This window comes from Mus caroli, unplaced genomic scaffold, assembly GCF_978045245.1.
Source record: "Mus caroli unplaced genomic scaffold, Mus_caroli_1 scaffold_9, whole genome shotgun sequence".
Taxonomy (NCBI): domain Eukaryota; kingdom Metazoa; phylum Chordata; class Mammalia; order Rodentia; family Muridae; genus Mus; species Mus caroli.
The window spans coordinates 481,514-505,322 of record NW_028227264.1 but is presented as its reverse complement, the minus strand read 5'-3'; the positions used below and the strand labels follow the sequence as shown (position 1 = coordinate 505,322).

At 41.6% G+C, this 23,809-nt stretch overlaps 1 protein-coding gene and 1 pseudogene across 1 annotated transcript; both read left to right on the top strand.

Annotated features, from left to right (window-relative positions):
• LOC110303395 (large ribosomal subunit protein eL33-like) overlaps window positions 1-8,787 on the top strand; it is a 95,442-nt pseudogene extending 86,655 nt beyond the window's left edge.
• Window positions 8,788-20,597: 11,810 nt separating this feature from the next.
• Raet1e (retinoic acid early transcript 1E) lies at window positions 20,598-23,573 on the top strand. The gene is made up of 4 exons (XM_085843314.1): window positions 20,598-20,646; window positions 22,111-22,296; window positions 22,559-22,825; window positions 23,458-23,573. The coding sequence occupies exons 1-4, from the start codon at window positions 20,598-20,600 to the stop codon at window positions 23,571-23,573; spliced, it is 618 nt and encodes a 205-aa protein (XP_085699440.1).
• Window positions 23,574-23,809: the final 236 nt, after the last annotated feature.

Here is a 23,809-nt window from a genome sequence, read left to right as displayed (position 1 = left end):
GCTTAAGGAACAATCAGAGATAGGAGCAGCCTCTGAGAAACATCACCCACAGCCTGGACCAGCATTTGTAATACAGTCTCTCAAAGAAGGCCCAGGGGAAAAGATAAGTGTCCACTGTACAGGAATTCTCAAGCACCAGAGAAACTTCTAGAAGCCAGGCAAGGAACTCCAAGAGACCTGAGGCTGAATCCAGTAATCAGGCTCACCAGCTCTCTCCCACTTTCCTTCATGTCTGTTTCTCCTTTATTTAATAGCCAGGGTCAATTTGGCGCTGTTCTCATCCTATATCACAATTTGTACTCCCTTCTTATCCTTTGTTGGTTTTTTTTTTTTTATTTTTTTCATTCCTTAAAAACAAAAACAAAACAAAACAAAACAAAACAAAAAGCCCTCTGTATCTCAAGACTTTTCAAAAACGGGACCATTCTCACATAATCTGGTTGTATATCTTTCTCTTTCTCTTCTTCATATATCTTTAGCCAAACTCACCCATGTCTCCCCTCACCTGATACTGATCACTATCTTTTTTTCTCCACTTATAAACACATGGGATTGCTGGTGTCTTTACTTCCAAAACTAATGCCAATTGGACACAATTTGGAATACCAGGAAAGCAAGTCTTGTTTGTTTTGTTTTGTTTTGTTTATTTGTTTGTTAGTTTTTCTGTTGTGCAGACCTGGCTGTCCTGAAACTTCAGCAAGTTTCAAACTCACAGAGATCTGCCTGCCTTGGCCTCCCATGTGCTGTGATTAAAGGTGTGCCAGCACACCTAAAAGCAGAGTCCTAATTGAGGAATTATCTTATACAGAAGGTTGGTCTGTGGGAATGTCTGTGAGGGGGATTGTTTTGATTGTTAATTGATATTGGAATCCCCACCCCAGTGTGGCCAACATTGTCCCCTAGTCAGGGTCTGTAGCTGTGACATCACTAGCTGGTTTAAGTTAAGAGCTGAATGAAACCCCCTTTTCCCCTAAATTATTTTATGCCATAATATTTTTATCACAATAGCAGAAATGAAATTAGAACAAGAGGTGATCATTTAAAGTTCTTAGTGTTTTGTAGTTGGCATATCCCTGGATTGTGGCTGTTGTCACAGACAGCATTCTATCATCAGGGAAGGACTGGGGACAGAAATGAGAAAGAGAGGATTCAAATAATGTGAGATAAGAATGGTCTGCAAGCTGAAGTTGAACACAAGAAGGCAAGAGCATTCCTTTGAGATAAGGATTACCAACACAAAGAAATATGAAATAGCTTGACAGCAATGAGGATGGGTAGCACTCTCTAGAAGAGCAATTTTACCATTTACCATTGTGAGAGAAAGACAAAATAATCCATAACAGTACACAGAGCATAAAAGAAAGGAAAATTAACATCATTAACTCCTTAGGTAAACAGAAGTCAAACTGAATCATTATTACATGCCTGCTCTTCAGGCAAAGTAATCTCATTAAAAAGCACCTTGTTAGCTTTTTGTCTCGTATTCACACATTCTCAGGTAAATAGGACTCCAGCCTGTGTAAAATGACCATCCAGTATACACAGGCAAGAGAAGTATATGCTATTTATTGTTGTTACTTGTTTATTAGTTTGTTAGGAGGAAGGAGCATCTTCACCAAAATGTTTCAGAAAATAAAGATTTAAAATAAGTTTATTTCTAGCAGAAATCTCTCCTGGCTCTCTTCCTTTACTGTTGCTAGGTCACATGGCATCTGCCAGCTAGAGCTCAACAGTCAATTATGCCGTTTCTATGCAGAAAATGCTCCCATGGTAAGCAAACAGCCAGTCGTCCCATGAGGTGACTCTGGTAATAAGGGTTTCTCTGCTCAGTTGGGTTTTCAAATGTACAGTTCTTCTGACTCTTTTCAAATGTGTTCCTAATGTTTGCTTTTGCATATTAGCATCAAAGTCAGTGACTCCCCCCCCCCCCACTCTCCACACAAAGGCCAAATGTTACTATAATTCACACAGATTAGGCATATTAACTATTCATATCTTGCTTGTATTAACTGGAGTGGGAAGACCAGCTTATTGTGGAGGGCACCCTGCCCCGGGTTGGGGTCCTAAACTGTATAAATATAGAGCGGGAACTGAGCATATGTGCACATGAACACAAACATTTATTATATCTCTGCTCTTGGCTGTGCACATGACCATCTATATCACATTTTTGATGTCCCTGATCAAGTGCTTTGACATACCTGAAATAATGGACCATAATCTGGTATTGGGAGCTAAAATAAACCATCCCTTCCTAAATGGCTTCCCCCACCCCCACCCCACCCCACCCCACTCTGGTATTTTATCTCAACAGAAATGAAAGTAGAATTTTTGATTTAGACAGCATATCTGTTAGATTTCTATTGTGATAAAACACCATGTCAAGTTGGGGAGGAAATAATTTATTTCAACTTACAACAGTCCACCATGAAAGGAAAGTCAGGGCAAGAACTTGTGGCAGGAACTGAACAACGGCCATGGAAGAATGCTGCTTCCTGGCTTGGTTCCCCATGGCTTGTTCAGCCTGCTTTCTTACATCACTGGAGATATCTGCCAGGGTTAGCACTATCCACAATGGGTCCTCCCATACCAGTCACCAATCAAGAAAATGCCCGGTAGATTGTCAACAGGCCAATCTGATGGAGAGATTTCTTGATTGAAGTTCCTCTTCCTAGATAACTGTAGAGTTGACAAAAGCCTAACATGGACAGGCAGCTAGGTTTATTATAATTTGCCACAACCATAAATGAGAATGACTACAGATTCCTATTCAAGGGAAGACTTGTTTAGATATAAAAGTATTTCCATTTCGGAAAGACTTTATACTCTTGCTGTTGGAGAACTTAGTTTTAGGCTTTAAAAATAATTGGATGGGGCTATAGTTCACATGAGCAAGTGCCTGGGTTCAATCCCTGGTTTCACAAACACAAACAAATTGGAGGTGCAATCCAGAAAGCTGTCCAGTGGTGGCTTGAGAAAGAATAACCCCATAGGACATAGATTTGAATGTTAGGTCACCAGGGAGTGGCACTAGTTGAAAGGATTAAGAGAATGTTTGTCCCTGGGTGTTAGGGAGTGGGCTTTGAGGTTTCACAAGCTCAAGCCAGGCCCAGTGACGCTATCTTCCTGCTGCCTGTGAATCTGGATATAGAACCCCTTCTCTAGGACCATGTCTGCCTATGTGCTGCCGTGTCTCCTGATGTGCTGATAATGGGTTACTCTTCGGAAACTGTAAGCAAGCCCCAGTTAAATGTTTTCCTTCATAACAGTTACTGTGGTCATGGTGTCTCTTCACAGCAACAAAACAGTGACTAAGATATGTGTTTATATCTCAACTAATTGGTTTCGACTCTGCTTAGATGCCAATCATTGAGTCAGAGGAAGTTGGGGACCTTCAACTTCTTGAGGCCTCTCCCCTGTCACCACATTACAGAACCAGACACAGCACAACCAATACTTCTCCTGTCTGCAGTCTCTCTAACTTCTGCCTTGGCCTTTTCTCCCCTGGCCAAAGAAACCTCTCTGATTTTAAAGATTGTGGAGCAGCACTAAGCCTCCTCCAAGAGTCTGGGGGAAAACTTTGTATTTTATGATTAACTGATTTATTATAATGATAACTGCAGATTACCTTTTGAAAATTACCTAAGTTTGATTAAATGACCAAATGACAGGCACTTGAGAGAGTAGAATTTCCCTATGGAAGTGTATTTAAAGTATTTTGAAGTTGGGTATGGTGGCACAGTCCTGTAATCCCAGTACTTGTGAGGCAGAGGTGATAGTTTTTGTCATTTGTTTCAAAAGGAAATTGCAAAATTTAAAAAATTATATTACATATTCTATGATAAATATACACAAATATATATTACATTGAATGCCTAAAATATATTTGCCCAATAAAGTTGTAAGTTGACAATAATATTCTGTGGAAAGTACTTTAACAAGAAACAGAATCAGAGGAGAGGGGGAGCACCCTCTTGGAGGCAAGAGGGAGGGGGGATGGGTGGAGGAACTGTGGGAGGAGGACAGGAAGGGGAGCCAATGGCTGGAATGTAAATAAATAAAATAATTAATAAAAAAACAGAATAAAAATGAAACAAAACAAACTGGTGGCAATAACTAAGCAACATGAGTGGCCGATTAATTTATTCAGAGTTTTAAATGTGCAACCAGGTAGGAGAGGAGGGTTATACTGAGACAGCAGAAAATAACACTACAGTTAACCGAGTTATATAACTAAGCACACAAAAAAGGATATGAATACATGATATATATTGTTTTCATTGAATGAAAGACAAAATACATGTGAATCAAGGTTGGTTTGGTTTAGAGGTCAGTCACAACTATCATGAGAAGAAAACTAGATGTATAACATTTCAAACAGAAGAAACTATAGCCTAAAAACAGATTCCAGATAAAGCGAAGTGTGGCCTCCAAATGCACAATAAGGAGATAAGAAGGCGAGAGGGACAACTATTTTAGTGATTACAATAAGTTATTAGGTCCATCAATTAAATAAGTTAAACCCTTAGGTTCAACCTTTAAAATGTATTCTAACAAATCATGGTTTTGAAGATGCTCTTAAAATGAAAAAATAGGTTAAAAATTACTAAGGTTTAGTATGTGATGGTTCCTCTTCATAAGCACTCTGAAGGATCAAAATCACTCAGAAGACACAATACTAGGTGTGTCTTCGAGGGGGTGGGTTAAGTCATTTGAGGTGAAGACATCCACCCTAAATACCTGAAGCACCATCTCATGGGGTGGGTACTTAACTAAATAAAAAATAAACAGAAAGGGGACAGTAGCCTCTCTCACTCGCTCTCCTCTCTCCCTCCCCTCCTTCTCTCCCTCTCCCTCTCTCCCTCTCTCTCTTTCTCTTCCTCTCCCTCCCCTCCCCCTCTCTCTCCCCTCTTGTTTCTGTTCTCCTAGCTCTCATCCCTCCCTCCCTCCCTCCCTCCCTCCCTCCCTCCCTCCCTCCCTACCTCCCTTCCTCCATCCCTCTTTCCTCTTTCTCCTACTCTTGCTCAATCCTTCCAGACTCCCAGTGTGACATCAGCAGCTAGCTGCCTCCTGCCCTGTGACTACTCCTGCAGCAAAATCAACTCCTCCTTCCTCAAATCGCCTTTCTCTTGTAGTTTGTTATAGCAACCAGAAATGTAACCAATACATAGTATATCAAACAAGACACGCTGTTTTTATTGCAGAAATAGATACCAAATAGTATTTACTGTATAAGAAGGGAAGGGAGGGCCGTGATCAGGATGTAAAGTGAATAAAAAAGAAAAAAAAAAGTAAAATTTTAAAAAAAGTTGCAATGAGAAGTGTTTGTACATTTTACACACGGTTGTCTCCCTGCTCACTCCCCCCTCACAAGCCTGTGGGGAAAACTTTAATAATAGTGTTATATCTGTCATTTATAAATAAATAAAATAGAAAAATTGTCTCCTTATATATTATCTGAACTATATTTACCGTAGCTTCTCCCCTTTTCATGTAAAGCATTTTTTATCTGTTGAGATTTTATTTTCTTTTTCTCTTAAAGCAAGGCATATAACTATAATACATGGCTCTGATTTGCCAAACATCTAAACATATACAAAACTATTAACGAACTGGTAGATAGCAACATTTTCTTGGACAAACCACTGAAGAGTTGGGGATCACATTTTCACTTTCTACTACTGTTTCTAGGCTAATCTTAGCGCTGTGGTAAGAGAAATTTCTGTGCTCTGAAAATATCTAAGATTTGCCCTTCCTAAGTGCTACATTTTTATTAAATTTACAAATGAGGTGCTTGTTCTTTGGTTTAAAAGCAAACACCATAAAATGTGAGCAACTATCATACTTTAAATCTCTGCACTGGGTAGGGGGTGGTCAGCCTTTTGGCTGGTTTGATATTTGGTTTCCAAGTGTTTGTTAAAGAATGATTTTTTCTTCAATGTCAAATACCCTCACATTGAACTTGATTATTTTGAATTTGTTCACAGGGGTAGATTATTCTTAGCAAATAAGAAAACTTTGTTCAGAGAAGAAACTGTGTCTCAAAATTTGTTTTCTGTTCAATTCCAATAATTTACTTGTTTATAGTTGTCTTTCCATTACATTTATTTACCACAGCTTTTAAAACTTATTTTTAAGTGATCACAAATGGGCTGGCACGAAAAACAGCTAAAATCTGACCAAAGGCATTATTATAACACCTGAAACTTAGAAACTGCCAGAAAACAACAAGGGCAGAACAAGATCTAGGCACAGACAAGAACTTTGTGAAAAAAGTTTCACATACCACAGGAAACAAGAACTATTTCGTACCCAGCAGAGGGAACAACCAGGAGAATGCAGAGGGGGCCACAGAGCACAGAGCACAGTGGATCACTGCCAACTGTGCTTCAGATGGGGGTGAGGGGTGGAGGGCGGGGCAGAAGCCTGACTGTATAAAGACCTATAAATCTCTCTCTCTCTCTCTCTCTCTCTCTCTCTCTCTCTCTCTCTCTCTCTCTCTCTCTCTCTCACACACACACACACACACACGAATGCAAACGAGCATGCACCTTCTAATTAATAAATAGATTATTGAACTAAACAGATAATTCCAAAAATAAGTACCAGAAAGAGCAATAAACATCTGAAAGACAGCTGTTGTACATCTTTAGCCTTCAGGGAAATGCAAATTAAAACTTCGTTAGAGTAGTTATCACCTGGTCAAATTAGGCCATTTCTGTTGTTTTCTATTGTTGTGATAGAAAGGTGGCTCGTGTCCAGACAGACCACACCAGATGGCTCTCTTAGAGAAACTAGTGGATTAGGCCAGAAAAATCCTGAAAAGATAGATAGATAGATAGATAGATAGATAGATAGATAGATAGATAGATAGATAGATAGATAGATGATAGATAGATAGATCTATCGATAGATCGATCTCAGGCTCCTGAAGGCTTAAATGAAAGGTGTGTGCCCCCACACCTGGCCTACCATTATTTCTCTTATAGAAAGATATTTTTAAATAAAGATGTTAGAATGGCAACAAGCTTGTGTGACCTTCCAATATAGCTTTATTCCTTTCCAGGGTTATTTCTAAGATTCACAAGCAAGACTAAATCATTGTTTTCAATTAAGAAAAAAAAAATCTCATGCCCTGCTCTTCTTTTGACTTAGGCTTTTACTCATCAGTTTGGATTCTATCCAATGAACCCAAGAGCTACCCCTGGGTTCATTTGTCAAACAAAGGAGAAGTATACTGGCAACAGTAGCAACGCCTTCTCAGAAGTCTTCCTGCCTTGACTTCCCTCCCAGACACTTCTTTCCTCTGACCCTCATCTTTAAAATCTCTTTTTAGTTAAGTCCAACTCTGCTCCAGACTTGCTCATCCTGAAATTCTTTTCTATGGTGAAGTCAAGAATCTGGCTTAACCCTGGCAGAGATCCCTAAAGGCGAGGGATCTCTTGATGCCCGTAGTAAGGGTAGGGGGAAGTCTCCATCCTAGACAGGAAGGGGCTTGTCAGTCCAAGCCCAGAGGCCTTCGAATCAGCCAGGATCCTGGGAGAACAAGAATAGGGCAGAAGGTTGAATTAGAGAGCTTTAAAAGAAAGCCAGCTGAGAATGGGATGTGCCTCTAAGCTTTCCTCTGCCTGCCAATCTCACACCAGTCTCAAGATGGTCATGGACTTGGCTCTAGAAATGATTTTAATGAGTTCCAGGCTACAGATACAGCTTTCAAAAGTTTAAGCATTTTGATGGAATTGTGGCATTTAAAAAACGTATCCTGCTCAATTTCCACATAGCTAGGAGTGAATACTCTTTCCTGGAGGAATTAATGGGGGTTAATTATGGAAGTGACCCTAGATGAATGTAAGTTGTACAAATGAGTAGCTTAGTAATAACTCTGGTTTCTGTGACATCACAGGCCCCAGTTTCAGCTAATTCAAGCTGGAACACTATCCTAACCAGGGCCACTTGAATGGATGGAAAAATCCTTGAATGGAGAAGAGAAAGATCACAGAAAGGGGCCACCAACCAAAACCTGAGTCTTCTCAGACTCCATACCTAGGTGTTACCATTTCACTCTCACTGGTCACCACACTAGCCTCAGTCACTTGAGGTTGTTTAATTAGCCTTTAGCCTATAGCTGGGTGAATCCATGAATGATGGTAGGGACACCACAGTTGCAAAAGTCACTAAAAAGAAAATCTCAAGAAAAGGGACCCCCTCCCTCATCACCACCACCACTGCAAGCTGGGGTGCAGATAGCTTGGTTATTAAAGTATTTGCCTTGCAAACGTGAAGACCCCAGAACTCACGTTCTAAAACTTAAATTACATTTAAAAGCTGTCAGTGAGGTGGTGTGGACTTGAAGTGAGTCTTCAAGAAAGAAAATAGGCGGCGGGGATTGCTTTCTTCTTTCCGCCATCTTGGCGCCTGTGGAGACCTGCTGGGAACAGGACTTCTAAAAGCAAGTCTGTCTGGAAGGCTGTGGTGCAAGGCCATTTTTGCTGTCTACAAGCGAGGTCTCTGGAACCAAAGAGTGCACACGGCTCTTCTTAAAATTGAAGGCGTTTATGCCCGAGATGAAACGGAGTTCTTCTTAGGCAAGAGATGTGTTTGTGTGTACAAAGCCAAAAACAATACAGTGACTCCTGGAGGCAAACCAAACAAACCCAGAGTGATCTGGGGAAAAGTAACTTGGCCCACGGAAACAGTGTCATGGTTATTGCCAAATTCCGAAGCAACCTTCCTGCAAAGGCCATTGGACACAGAATCTGTGTGATGCTGTACCCATCACGGATTTAAACTAATGGAGAGTAAATAAATAAAAGTAGAAAGAAAGAAAGAAAGAAAGAAAGAAAGAAAGAAAGAAAGAAAGAAAAGAAAAGAAAAGAAAAGAAAAGAAAAGAAAAGAAAAGAAAAGAAAAGAAAAGAAAGGAAGGAAGAAAGGAAGAAAGAGAGAGAGAGAAAGTAGACAAATCCCTCAGGGTCCGCTGACTAGCAGCTCACCTTCGTTGGCAGGTACCACACCCAGGCACTTGAGTAATGACGCCCAAGGAAAACTGAACTCCATGAACAGTTTTCCTAAGGTCTTGGCTTTTCCAAGTCACGGTGTTTACTGGGAATGCACAGCGCTGCTAAAAGTTAGGTAACAATTGTCTTTAATCGTGTTGATTTCTTATTAGGCAGTATTTGGGAAGAGACCTTCTGGGCTTTTAAAAAACTGAAAATAAACCAAGCCAGAACTTGTCTTTCTTCTGCAGATGACTATGCAATTTCAGACTAGGAGGTGGGAGGAAGGAATGGCATGGGAAAGAGCACAAACATTCCAAGCTCCACCTGGCTGGGTGGGGAGACAGACACGCCTCACCATCAGTACCTATTTCTCCCCCACGGTGCAGCCACCAGTTTCTCCCTCCGCCTGCCAGTGATTCCAGCAGAAGGCATCAATTTTATTCGTTCGTTTCTGCTTCTGATATTGATGGTCTCTGGGCACTGGTGAGTTCTGGGAAGGGACCTCCAAGCCCCTGGGAAAATCAGGGGATCCCGGAGACCCGGGTTAGTCAGGACTTCTGTGAACTGTCGGAACTGGATAGAAAGAATCATCGAGGTCCAAAAACTGAGCAGCGCCCAGGGACCCGGGAGTGATCCCCTCTAAGAGTTCGAGGAAAGGATAGGACTAGGGACAGAGATAGCGGGAAGGACAAAGAGGGAATGCTTGAAAGCACAGTCCACAACTCTGCAATCATCCGCTGAGTTACTTAGGCTTCCTTTGCTCTCTCTTGAAAGCAGTCACGCCTGCCTTCAGCTGGCTCCAGTCATCAAACGCAATGCTCTGCTTGTTTTGACTCTACTTCTCTTGAACCTGGAGTCCTGTAGTGCAGGTGAGTCCCTGGGATCTGACTGGGGGGATGCGGGGAGTGCAGACTCAAAGCCAAAGTGACTAAGACTGGTCTTCCCTGTGGGACCGCTTCTACCCTTCCTCAGCCACCCATCACTTCTGTAGGCTCCTTCTGGGTCTTGTTCTCCAATGTTTCACGACTTGGAGAGGGGTGGAAGAATGGCAGCATTTAGTTACTGCAGGGTGGGATGAGGGAGGGTAGGAATCATGGGAGGTTAAGGTGGCAGATAGAAATCACTAAACAGATGTTGTGGTTGGATTGGCACACGGTGGATCCCTCTAGGAAGCGGCACTTCCTCTCTCCACATTTTGTGCACTCTACCAACTGTCTTCCTCATTCTCCTTACAATCACTCCAGTGTCCCTGGGTTCTTTGCGCTTAAACTTTACCTTGAACTTTACCAGGTGGAAGCAGAGAAAACTCATGCACTTCAGGTACAGAAGCTGAAAACATGGAAGCTTTACTTTCTGAGTGGTCAGGGAGGAAGCCAGTTTGGGATCTGAACCGTGTCCCAGAAAATCGATTGCATAACATTTTTAAAAAATATTTATTTATTTATTATTAATTATTTTATTTATTTACATTTCGAGGGTTGTCCCCCTTCCCGGTCTCCCCTCCACAACCCCCTTCCATCCTATCCCCCCTCCCCTTTGCCTCTAAGAGCCACCCACCCACTCTTGGCTCACCCCTCCAGCATCCTCCTTCACTGGGGCAACAAGCCTCCAAAGGACCAAGGGATTCCCCTCCCACTGATGCCTGACAAGACCATCATCATCTGCTACATATGCAGCTGGAGCCAAGGACCCACCCCTGTATACTCTTTGGTTGGTGGTTTAGTCCCTGGGATCTCTGTGGGATCTGGTTAGTTGATGTTGTCGTTCTTCCTATGGGGTTGCAATCCCCTTTTGCTCCTTCAGTCCTTCCACTAACTCCTCCATTGGGGTCCCAGGCTCAGTCCAAAGGTTGGCTGCGAGTATTTGCATCTGTCTTAGGCAGGTGGCAGAACCGCTCAGAGGACAGCCATACCAGGCTCCTGTCAGCAAGCACTTCTTGGCATCCACAATAGTGTTGGGGTTTGGTGTCTGCAGATGGGATAGATCCCAAGGTGGGGCAGTCTCTGGATGGCCTTTCCTTCAGTCTCTGCTCCATTCTTTTGTCCCTGCATTTCCTTTAGACAGGAACAATTCTGGATTAAAAATTTTGAGATGGGTAGGTGGCCCCATCCCTCCACTAGAGGTCATGTCTGTGTACTGGAGGTGGTCTCTTCAGGTTCTATCTCCCAACTGTTGGCTATTTCTGCTAATGTCATCGCATTGGTCCTGGAAGTCTCTCACATCCCTGGCTTCTGGGACTTTCTAGTGGTCCTCCTCCCATTCTCCACCTCCAACTGCTACTTATTTCTATTCATTCTCCTGGCCCCCTGGAATTCTTTCTTGTCTCTAGCTATCCCTGGTCCTGCCCCCCTCTCCTTTTTTCTTTCTTTCTTCTCTCCTTCCTGGGTCCCTCCCTCCCTCTGCCTCTCATGATTATTTTGCTCCCTCTTCTAAGTGGGATTGAAGCATACATACTTTGGCCTTCCTTCTTGTTAAGCTTCATATGGTCTGTGAGTTATATTGTGGGTATTCTGAGATTTTTGGTTTAATATCCACTTATCAGTGAGTATATAACATGTATGTCCTATTGGGTCTGGGTTATCTCACTCAGGATGATATTTTCTAGTTCCATTCATTTGCCCACAAAATTTGTGAAGTTGTCGTTTTTAATACCTGAATACCTTTGTGTAAATGTGTCACATTTTCTGTATTCATTCTTCTGATGAAGGACATTTGGGTTGTTTCCAGCTTCTGGCTATCACAAATAAAGCTGCTATGAACATAGTGAATCATGTGTCCTTGTTATTGGGGCATCATTTGGGCATATACCCAGTAGTGGTATAGCTGGGTCTTCAGGTAGAACTATTTGCAATTTTCTGAGGAACCACCAGATTAATTTCAGAGTGGTACCAGCTTGCAATTCCACCAGCAATGGAGGAGTGTTCCTCTTTCTCCACATCATCGCCAGCATCTGCTGTCAAAGCCTGAGTTCTTGATCTGACTGGTGTAAGGTAGGATCTCAGGGTAGTTTGGATTTGTATTTCCTTGGTGACTAAGGTGAACATTTCTTTAGGTGCTTTTGTCCATTCAAGATTCCTCAGTTTATAATTATTTGTTTAGCTCTGTACCCCATTTTTAATAGGGTTATTTGGTTCTCTGGAGTCTTAATGTATTGAGTTATTTGTATATTTTGGATATTAGCCTTCTATCCGATGTAGGGTAGGTAAAGATCCTTTCCCAGTCTGTTGGTTGCCATTTTGTCTTATTGACAGTGTTCTTTGCCTTACAGAAGCTTTTCATTTTTTAAAAAAAAGATTTATTTATTTATTATTATATGTAAGTACACTGTAGCTGTCTTCAGATGCACCAGAAGAGGGTGTCAGATCTCATTACGGATGGTTGTGAGCCACCATGTGGTTGCTGGGATTTGAACTCTGGACCTTCAGAAGAGCAGTCGGGTGCTCTTACCCACTGAGCCATCTTGCCAGCCCCAGCTTTTCATTTTCATGAGCTCCCATTTGTCAACAGTTGATCTTAGAACTTGAGCCACTGGAGTTCTTCTGTTCAAGAAACTTTTCCCTGTGCCAATGTGATCCAGGATCTTTCCCACTTTCTCTTCTACTAGATTCATCATATCTGATTTTATGTGGAGGTCCTTGATCTACTTGGAGTTGAGCTTTGTACAAGGAGATAAAAATGGATCAATTTGCATTCTTCTGCATGCAGACCTCCAGTTAAACCAGCACCATTTGTTGGAAATGCTTGCTTTTTTTCCACCTTATGGTTTTGGCTTCTTTGTCAAAGATCAAGTGATCATAGATATGTGGGTTCATTTCTGGGTCTTAATTCTATTCCATTGATCTACCTGTCTGTCTCTATGACAATACCATGTAATCTTTAACCCTATTGCTCTGTAGTAAAGCTTGAAGTCAGGGATGATAATTCCTCCAGAAGTTTTTTTATTGTTTAAAATTGTTTTCACTGTCTTGGGTTTTTTGTTATTCCAGATGAAATTGAGAATTGATCTTTCTAACTCTGTGAAAAATTGAGTTGGAATTTTGGTAGGGATTGCATTGAATCTGTGGATTTCTTTTGGTAAAATAGCCATTTTTTTTTTAACTATATCAATCCTACTGATCCATGAGCATGGGAGATCTTTCCATCTTCTGAAATCTTCTTCAATTTCTTTCTTCAGAGACCCGAAGTTCTTTTTGCTTGGTTAGACTTACAGCAATGTTTTATATTATTTGTGACTATTGTGAAGGGTGTTGTTTCCCTAATTTCTTTCTCAGCCTATTTATCTTGAGTAGAGAAAGACTACTGTTTTGTTTGGGTTAGTTTTATATCCAGCCACTTTGCTGAAGTGTTTATCAGGTATATGAGTTCTCTGGTAGAAAGTTTGGTCTCTTATGTATACTATCTTTTCCCCTACAAATAGTGATACCTTGACTTCTTTTCCAGTTTGAATCCCCTTGAACTCCTTTTGTTGTATAATTGCTCTAGCTAGAACTTCAAGTACTATACTGAATAAATAAATAATGAGAGAGTGGGAAGCCTTGTCTTGTCCCTGATTTTAATGGGATTGCTTCATGTTTCTCTCCATTTAATTTGATCTTGGCTGTTTGTTTGTGGTATATTGCTTTTATTATGTTTGAGTATGTGCCCTGAATTTCTGATCTTTCCAAGACTTAACATGAAGTGGTGTTGCGTTTTGTTACTTTTCTGCATCTAATGAGATAGATGATCATGTGATTTTTTGAGTTATACCAGGTATTGGGGCAGGTTGTGTCTTACCTTCGAGTCTGGTTGTGACGGAATTCCTGGGAATCAAGCTGTCTCTGGGTGTGGGCATAGGGGTGTGTTGATGGAGCATATGCTCTGATTGTACAACATTTTTAAAGGAAGGGAACACAAAGTGAGGAGGAGCCTGGAGTGAGCTGTTGCATTGACCAATCATATTTTGACACAAAGGTTTAAACAAGGGAGTTAACCTTGGAGATTGGGCCTTATGCAGGTCATCTGGTTTCATGGTCCTTGATTCAGCTTTTGCAGTCAGGTCCTCTTCTGGACTCTAGCCCAGAATTTTGGAATAAAAGAACAAAGGAGTAGGCAAGCTGCCAATAAAGTCAAGACTCGCAGGGCATTCACGTCCTGTGTGCCTTAATTTAGATAACGGGATAACAGCATCTTTCCTGTTTACATTTTTTACTTCTTAATAGACAAATATGAAACATCTGAATGAGCAGGACAGGAGTTGAGATTGGGGACCTGGGAACATGAACTCAGTTTTGATTCTGCCATTGAGGTGTTACTCAATCCTGAGATGGCTGAACTCATGCAACTACCTCCTAAAACCCGGCAAATCAGAGCACCCAGAGCCTGACCATCCATAGCTACCCACTGCCCCTTTTGTTGTCTGTTTTGAGGCAGATTTCACTCTGTGACCCTAAACAAGGCTGAGCTGTAAATCAATGAGTAATCAATCCTGGCTGCTAGTGGGAGCAGTCACCTCGCTCAGCCTATAAGGAATGTTCCATCACACCCAGCTTGATTCTCTAAACCAGGATCCCAGCTCTCTCATAAGTGGCGCATACAGCCTCCTTCCTGATCACGAATCCTTGATTTTGTTAATTATTAAAATATAGCAACATCTGATTGGCTGATCATCTATTGTGCTTTGGGACCTCCGTTAGCCATGACCCATCACCTTGGTTTCTGGTCCCACACTGCAGTTACCTCACTAGTCATATGGATCATATGCTGTTCACATTTGCCTGATTTCATTTCTGTTCCTATGACAAAACACTAGGACTGAAAGCAACTTGGAAGAGAAAGGCTTGCCTGGTGTATAAATCCAGGTTAAAGTCCATTATTAAAGAAAGTCAAATAGGAATTAAATCATGACATTTATAGTCAAGATCAGAGAGAGACAATGTACCCATTCTACCTTCTTACCTGAGCAGGTGAACTTTTCTTAGGTAGCACAGCATTTCCTACCCAGGAATGTCTATGTATAAACACTAGCTTTTTCAAAACCTAAGAGGATAGCATTGCCCAGGTACTCACTCATATGTACCCTGAAGATCTTCATAGACCAGCACATATAAATAGTCACTTTTCATTTTAATAACACATGACATATCATTCTAGAACTGTGTCCTAAGATTCCATCTGTGCTGTTTATGAAGACAAAGCTTTTCCTGTTAGCTACTCTATATGATTAAAAATGTTGTAATGATCATATTTATAAAAATATCAGTGTGCTTTTCCATACAGTACTTTAAGCATAGTTCCCAGATACAGATGGGTTCTGAAAACTGATGTGATTTACATTATCATTTCACCCAATTATAACATTAGCTAAATACTATTCATACAGACTTAGTTTTGGCAAAAGATGATAAAAAGTAGCTGAAAAGAAATTGATGCTTTTCTGAAGGACAATTGGTAATATTTATCAAGAGGCTAAAATAACAAAACCTAAAATTGAGACTATACATACTGGAGCTGAAGAGAGGGGAGGGGGGAGAGAGAGAGAGAGGGAGAGGGAGAGGGAGAGGGAGAGAGAGAGAGAGAGAGAGAGAGAGAGAGAGAGACAGAGACAGAGACAGAGACAGAGACAGAGACAGAGACAGAGACAGAGACAGAGATAGAGAGAAAATGCTCAGCAGTTAAGAGTACTTGCCTATTTTCCAGAGGATCCAAGTTCAGTTCCCAGCACTCAGGCTGGAAATGACATAGAAATCTAACATTCTTCTGGCACTGTACTCACAAGCACTAACCAACACACACACACACACACACACACACACCACTTGAAAATAAAAATAAAACATTTTGAAAAAATACATACATATTAATAATTAATTTAGAAATCTTGAATCAAAGAAAGTAAATGCAGAAAGAGTTGGAAATCCCTTGAGTCAGCTTCCTGTCTCTAAAGAAATACATGCAATAGCTATCTTACAGAGAAATAAAGTTTATTTCATTTGTGATATTGGAGATCCCACCTACCATCAGTTCACTCCATTGCTAAGGGTTTATGATGAGACTGCACATCATAATGAGAATGTGGCAGGGAAGAAAAGCACTCAACATCATAGCAGCACTTCCTTGAGTAGCAACTGGTAAGGAAATGGTAGATTGATTAAAACATGAAACTGGAACAATTGTTATTGTTTGGGGATTTAAGCCTTTGACATTGATTTGTTGTAAAGGCAACTTACATAATTTAAAAAAAATTGTCTGCCACAATTGAAACACTTCGATGACATCTGCCTTTGAATTGCAGTTTTCTAAAGCAGCTAATTTGGCTCCATGTTTGTAGGTCCCCACATTGCTACATAACTTTAGAAAATGAATAACATATCCTCTCTCTCTCTCTCTCTCTCTCTCTCTCTCTCTCTCTCTCTCTCTCTCTCTCTCACCTCTTTGATCTCTCTTTGGCAAGCATCCTTGGCATTACCATAAGCAAATTGTTTAATAAGAACTCTTGAACTTGTCCCCCTTGTACTAGCTTTTCAATAGCATCATTGTGTCTCCCCATGGAGTCAGCATAAGGCTTACAGGGATGGTTTTGAGGCAATTAGCCATTTTCTGCTTCATGATTAATAATCTCTTTATCTTTCTTAAGTATTTCCAAGTAACCACAATTGAACAGGTACCTTCCCATTCTTTACTGTGTCTTTTCAATATTCTTTCTGACTCTGTCCCATACTTCTTAGTCTAATATTCATTCTTCTGGAAATCAGAGCTTAAAACCCAAACAACTTTAAAGCAGTCCAATAGCTGTGATTTTAATACTTGTGCTCCTCCTTTCTTTAAGAAATGACATAAAGCCTTCCCTGATTTCTGCCCCATTATTCCCACTTACCTCTCTCTTAGCCGACTTCAGGTCCCTATTGGGGTACCAACTTGTTACCACTATAGATGACTGAATTAACCTAATAGAGCAGAGTATAAAAATGAGGTGATCAGAAGTCTCAAGAAATAGCCAACTTTATTCAGATCATCAGACAGTTTCTACTCTGAAGGCTAAGCAAAGTCATATGAGCAATGTTCACAGAAGTTTAGGCCTTACACAGTCACAACTGTGTTCACATGACTTTAGGCTGTTCATGGACACAAGGACACACAAGCTTAGGACATTTTTTCAGTGACAGAAGTAAGCAGCAATGTGTACTCTGAAGCAAATCCACTCCTATTTATATCTGGGAAGGGTATGAAAGTTCATTCTAAGAACAAACCCAGGTTTAAGAGGAACAGAGATTACAAGGCTCATGACTTATTTTCCCAGTTTCTCAAAATCTCAGAATTCTCCTCACACAGTTTCATTCATGGGCTGTGTTCTGGCAGTACCCATCTCTTCTGCATCAACGGAAGAAAGGGGAAAAAAGCTTCTGACAGTGTTGGTAATCTGTGCAATTTCATTTCTGACAAAATATGGTATGAATTATTGAAATAGACAGTCTCCATGCTTCCTGTCTCACTTCATCAAGATATAACAGGTCATTGACATCAGTGACTCCATCTTGCTTTGTTCCGGTTCTCACTCTTAGACTTGTAGGGATCAGGCTGTGCCCTGCTCTAGGTTACTCCTTATTATGTAAAATGATGGCTTTCAGGCTGGATCTTGCCCGAGGTGATTCCATTTTACAAACAACAAGATGATGACTGGACACCATCTCCTCTACAAATGGATATACCCTCTGTCCAGCACCACCATTGAGGCAAAGACAGATAAATCAGTAATTTTAAAAGAGAAAATGTATTATTTATAGCTATTATCAAAAATTAATTGGACACAAAAGCATGAGGACATATCAAAATCATACTGGAAATAACAGATGTAATATTCCCAACTGAAAAAGGGTGCAACTCACTCACCTGGACTCATAAAGAAGAACACAGCCAACTCTACATGGTGATTCCCACCACCAATTTGCCAACAGACTCTGATGTGTGTATCAAGAGGCCAACAAGCAGGGAAGTCTTGGTGGTCCCCTGAGCTTTACCTCAGTGACTACTGTTAACATGTGCTTAAATTCCTATCCATGCTGTCCATTCAAACTGACTTGTCCTCGCCTCATCTCCCTAGTCCCATGATCCTGCACTTCATCTTCTGCAGTACCATTCAACTCTGAGCCTGGCCAAGCCCTGTTAGCCTAAATCTCTGCAACTGGCCAACTGCATCTGAATCAAGTCTACTTTTGTTTTAGTGATCTTTTTATGCTGTGGACACCTTAATCTTTCTCTGGTCATTCTATTGCCCTGCACTTTTGTTTCTCGCCGGCGAAAAACATGCACAGAACACAAGACCTTTCTGTGGTTACACTTTATTCATAATCGTGAGGTAGAACAAAGAAGGCTCAGAAACGTGTGAGGCTTAAATACCCTAATGTGACGTGTCTTAACTAAGGCTGATAGCATCACCCACGGTCTCATACACCCCAGGGATTGGTTAATGCCCCAGGGGATGGACTTATGTCTTGGGAAGTGGACTGGTGACTTTGGCGGGCTTTTGCTCCTGCACATGCGCACAATGGAGCTTTAGCGCCATCTAGTGACGGAAAATGTTATCACGGCTTCCCACATTCTATGACCTACACACATACATCATGTGTATGTGCACACACACATACGCAAAGACAAACACCACATACCTGTGCGCGCGCACACACACACCACTATACATGCATACATATACACCACATACATGCACACACACACACACACATATATATACCACATAATGCACACACACATATCACATACATACATATATACACCACATACATGCAAATACACATGCATGCAAACCTACTCTCATATATATATATATATATATATATATATATATGTATATATATGTATATATATATATATATATATATATACGTATATATATATATATATATATATATATATATATCTGAGACCTGGCAGGAAGTTGTATCACACATCTTTAATTCCACCACATGGAGACAGAGGCATGTGGATTTCTGAGTTTTTGGCCAGTCTGGTTTACAGAGTGAGTTCCAGGACAGTCAAGGCTACACTGAGAAACCCTGTCTTGAAAAATCAAAACCAAACAAAAAATCTGGGAGTTAAAACTAGTAATCACTATTGGAGTAAAGAACCCACATTTGCCATTAGCCACCCATCAAAGGTAATTGGAAGTCCTTGGCAGATTGAAACCAATAAAACAGATGTATCCTGCAATTTCATATTACTCAATAAAAACTGGTATTGTAGAGGACAGAAACATATCCACCTACAATTGGATATAGCATTTTTATGGCAGAATTCCATTTGTTAAAGAAATCAAATGAGTAAACAAGCCTTTAGCAAAGGAATTAGAAACATATAATTTTCCCTATCAAGTTAAACCATTTAGGGATATAAATAAAAGTCATTCACCCTACCAAAGACGTATAGACAAGAGACCGAGCTGCTCTGCTGATTCAGAACCTGCCTCACACCACAGTGTAACCTTACACTGTTCAGGGTGATACCTGACCCATGGGCTGGAATGAGAGAAACCTAAAATCCAAGATCAGGAGTCAGAGGTAAAGAGATCTGGGATTACAGGTGTGTGACATCAGGTTCAGCTTCAGTGACCACATGGCTCATCAGCCACTAGCCTGCTCAGCTCCCTTCCCTGCCCATCTAGCCTTCCCCACTTTCCCTTCCCCAGAATGCCTTTTACCCCAACAGGGGCAGTCTATGCTCATTCCTGAAGACACCGCAGCTAATCAGAGGCTGGAAAGCCTTGTCCTCTGTGGAGGAATCTGCAATGGTACTGAGTGGGGACCTATGGGAGCTTCTGCCCTTGCTTCCAGGCCCATGTAGTCTACCCCTGTGGAGATGGCATTAGAAAATGGTGTTCATTAGTCAGGAGTGGGTTCTTTATTTTCTAAAGAGAAGATACTACATTTTAAAATGCAATTTGGCAAGCTTCACTGTATATCTCTCTGCATCAAATACTCAATTCTGCATTTGGTGTGACAGCAGCAGAAAGCAACAAGCTGATGACTGAGTAGCAGATTTGCCCTCTAACCCAGATTCAGGTGTTTCCCATGGACCAGTATAGTTGCCCATCCCCCCAGAGTGTCTTCAAGAGTCCTGTGAAAGCTGCATCTTTCCCAGGCAGCAGTGGGTTCTAAGCTGCCAGTGACTTCTGGGTCAGGTAGAAATGGCTGGAGGAGGTCCTGGATTTAAGACGCCTTGATCTCTCCATGGCTGTCCAATGCATTCCTTGGATCCCATAGAACAAAGAGGACACCCCCTTGAAGCCAGAGGTGCATGATGAGGAAGAGGTGGCTGCTAACTTGAGAACTGGTCACAGTCACTTCCTCAAGGTGAGATAAGATTTACAATCATCTGGGGAAAAGAGGATACTCAGGCAAAAGTGCTTGTCTCTTCCTGCTCTCAAAACATAGTGGCTTGTTATGTCTCTGCAGCAATTCCGTCTCATTTCTAAATATCTTACCTGAATGTGACCTGTCCATCTAATAACCTGGGGAAAAGAACTCACCTCATGCTGTGTCCCTGAGCCTGATGCCCTATCTGATAGTACAGGAGTAGAGGCTGATCTCTCCCAGAGCCCAAACCTGCGACATATGGCACAGAATATGCATTACCATACTGAAAGGGAGAAAATGGAGCACAGTGAGGAAATGCCAGGCCCAAACAAGATGAATGAGCAGCAGATTAAACTTCAAACCCTGCATCTCCATGTCTGATGTCAATGTACTCCCCAGTTCTCCAAATCCTTTCAGCTTTGCTGACTGCAACAGACTTCTATCCCTGATGCTGTATCTACCAGTTAGCAGATCTCACTGTCAGGTAGCCCTAGACTGTGGCATCTCCAAAATTTTGGGTTCTCAATGAAATCCAGCCTTCTCCTTCAGAGCTTCACGCCAGGGCCTCCCTGAGTCTCCATGCATGGACACCCCTGACACAGGCCTGGTCCCCACAGCTTACTTAGCTAAGCATGGAAATTCCACAACCCCTTTCTTGTATCCTTGACTCTAGAGCCAGAACCACATGACCAGAGCTGCCAAGTTCTTCTACTTTTGCTGAGGCAAAAGAAGAAAAAAGAGTAGAGTAGGGGAAAATGAAGACAGGAAGAAAACAGGTGGAAGAGGCAGAGAGGGAAAAGGAAGGGGAAGCTGGAAGCTGGTTGAAGGGAAACAGGAAAGGGGTCCCCACACCTATGTTAGTGTACTTGACACATAAAATCTTAGGGAGAGAAAGGGAAAGAGGTTTTGTTTCTGTCTTTGTTTTGTTTTAGCACCCTGTTTGCAGTTTTTAGTGTAACTACAATGCAAATTTGTTAGATGTTACTTTTATAAAAAATATTTAATTTTAGATTCCAGTGCTCACAGAAACATGGGACAATAAGTGTGCACATGCATCTCTAGGTCTTGCTTGCTTCTCTGTGCATTCTGCTAAAGAGGATAGCTCCATGGTATTGAGTCCTCTTTAGCTGTTAATGAAAGTCTGGGTGACCAGGAGCCATAAATGTGCTGGGAAACAAGGACCCAAAGAAGGAGAGAGAGATTGGGGTTTCAACCAGGCCACAGACAGAGATCTCTCCCTGAGAATGCATTAGGTGTGTGGTTTAGGGTTGGAGAACCTGAGATCTGATGCCCAGCAGTGTTGTGTGAAGGGTACAGTGGGAGCAAGGATGAGCGCTGAGCTCACAGCTGGCAGCTCCCTTTCCATGCCCAGCTGCAGCCTTACTCCAGGATCCTTCCTAAACACCAGGCTCCGTGTTGAATTTACCATGTGTTTCATGATGCCTCCTTTCCCCTGTGGTCAGCTAGATTTTCTTCCCCAGGAACATTAATGCTAACTGACATACTTTATACTTCAGAACTTGATATTCATCAATAAAAGTACTTGTAAGATGAAGCTACCTGGGGATACCATGTGTACCTGTGGAGTCCTACTAACCTAAGACAATCAAAGATGGCACAGAATGAAGGTTCCAGAAAGTGCTGGACTTCTTGATTAAAGTTTTCTCTTCCTAACCCTTCTCCTGTCAGAGGGATTCTGAGTGCCAGAAACCCATGACTCCTCTGGACCCTTGCTCCCACTTTGGACCTCACTTGCATGTTTCTATCATAGGTACATATGCCCTAAATTGCAAACTCATTGTCAAGTATCGTACTCTACAAGGACAGTGCTCAGTGAATGGAAAGACTCTCCTTGATTTTGGTGATGAAAACCATGAGGGAAATGCCACTATGCTGTGTCCTGCTTTAAACCAAAGCCTGAAAGATATTTTAGAAGTAATATGGAGCCTGCAATCAGGTAAGTATGAGACAGAATGCAAAGGTAGACATGATGAATGAGAGAGAGGAAGAGAAGAGCACGTGAAGGAAGGGGCTGCTGAATTATTTGCATAAAAGAGATGAATATTTTCCCAACCTGGAACTAAATGGTATGGATTGTGTAAGCAATGGCAATCCAAGGAGGGAAGATTACAGGTCCCAAGTGTGCAGAGAAAGCCTGGACCATTGCGGGAGTGATGGTTCAATAAAGGGTAAAAGTAGATGTTGTGTGTCATTTGCAGGTAATCATGCCTTACATGTCACCATAACATCTCAATATAATCAAAGAGAATCCATTCATGAACACTGGACCATCAGCACTGATAAACAGTGTAGCATCTACTTTGATCTATTTAATAAGACCTGGAAAGAGAGTCATTCTGGTGCCAGCTGTGCCATGGAGCAATTGAAGAAAAACAAGGAAGTAGAACAAGGACTCAGGAAGGTCCGAGAGGGAGATTTCAGTTACTGCCTCAAGAAATTGTGGCCATACTCCAGAGAAATGCCAAGTAAGTAATTAGGTAGATTATCACAAGGAAAGTTTCACAGGGTGGGAAAGGCATAGAATTTCTCTTGAAAAGTCTGAAGACTTCCCAATATGTATGTGAGCATGTGTGCATAATGAAAATTTGATAGACTGGGTGAGTGATTCATTGGTGGTCTTCCTGTCTGCAAAGCCAGTGATGACCACAAGGATATCTCTTTCCCATATCATAACCCAGTGTTTCTTGTTTCCTATTAACCACTGGCTGAGGCTCTACTTGGCCCTCTAATATGCCCCAAGTCTGTGTGCATCACTTAAAACCTCCAGCCTTTTCATCCTAGGTATAGAAGCTCTTCTACCAACATCACTTTCGAAGGTCTCATTATCTTTCTCTGGCACGATCAAACACATCCAATTATGCCAACTTCCATAAAGTTCTAACCACAGTAAATATGTCACAATATTTGATGGTTCTATACACCTTTGCTTTCGTGATCGTGAAATAAACTCTGTAAGGTCATCTCACACACTAGCTGTTGCACAGCAAAAGGGTTGGATCTCTGTGTGCTGCTGAATTACCCAAGGACCCAGAAGCTGAGGTGAGATTTGTTCAGATTTGAGGTCTGGTTTAAGCCTCAACTTGTGTCTTCATTTTAGCCTTGCCAACCACTGCTGCACATGTGGACCAGTCTCGATCCATGGCATGCAAGTCCAGCCCCTTTGTTGGGTTGATAATGATATTGCTCATCTACGTCCTCCAGCATGTTTTCTAAGGAGAATCCAAGACAGAGACAGGTACTGGGCACAATGTTGGAAGTGGAGTAAGGGACAGATGGGTGAGGACTGAGGAAGCAGGAGTGAGTGAGTTCCAGGAGTCCTGCTCTTGTCGCTCATATGACGATTCTTCCTGAGAAAGGAGGCAGGAGATTCAGGTCAGGTCACCTGCTAGCAATAGCTTGTGCATGTTCAGGCTTGATAGGAGAGGAACATGATAAAGACCAGTGGAAAT

Coding starts and splice junctions, on each gene's coding strand:
- Raet1e (XM_085843314.1), top strand. CDS start 20,598: ATGGCACAGAATATGCATTACCATACTGAAAGGGAGAAAATGGAGCAC. Junction 20,647..22,110: donor AAGGGAGAAAATGGAGCACA/GTGAGGAAATGC, acceptor TTTCTATCATAG/GTACATATGCCCTAAATTGC. Junction 22,297..22,558: donor AATATGGAGCCTGCAATCAG/GTAAGTATGAGA, acceptor TGTCATTTGCAG/GTAATCATGCCTTACATGTC.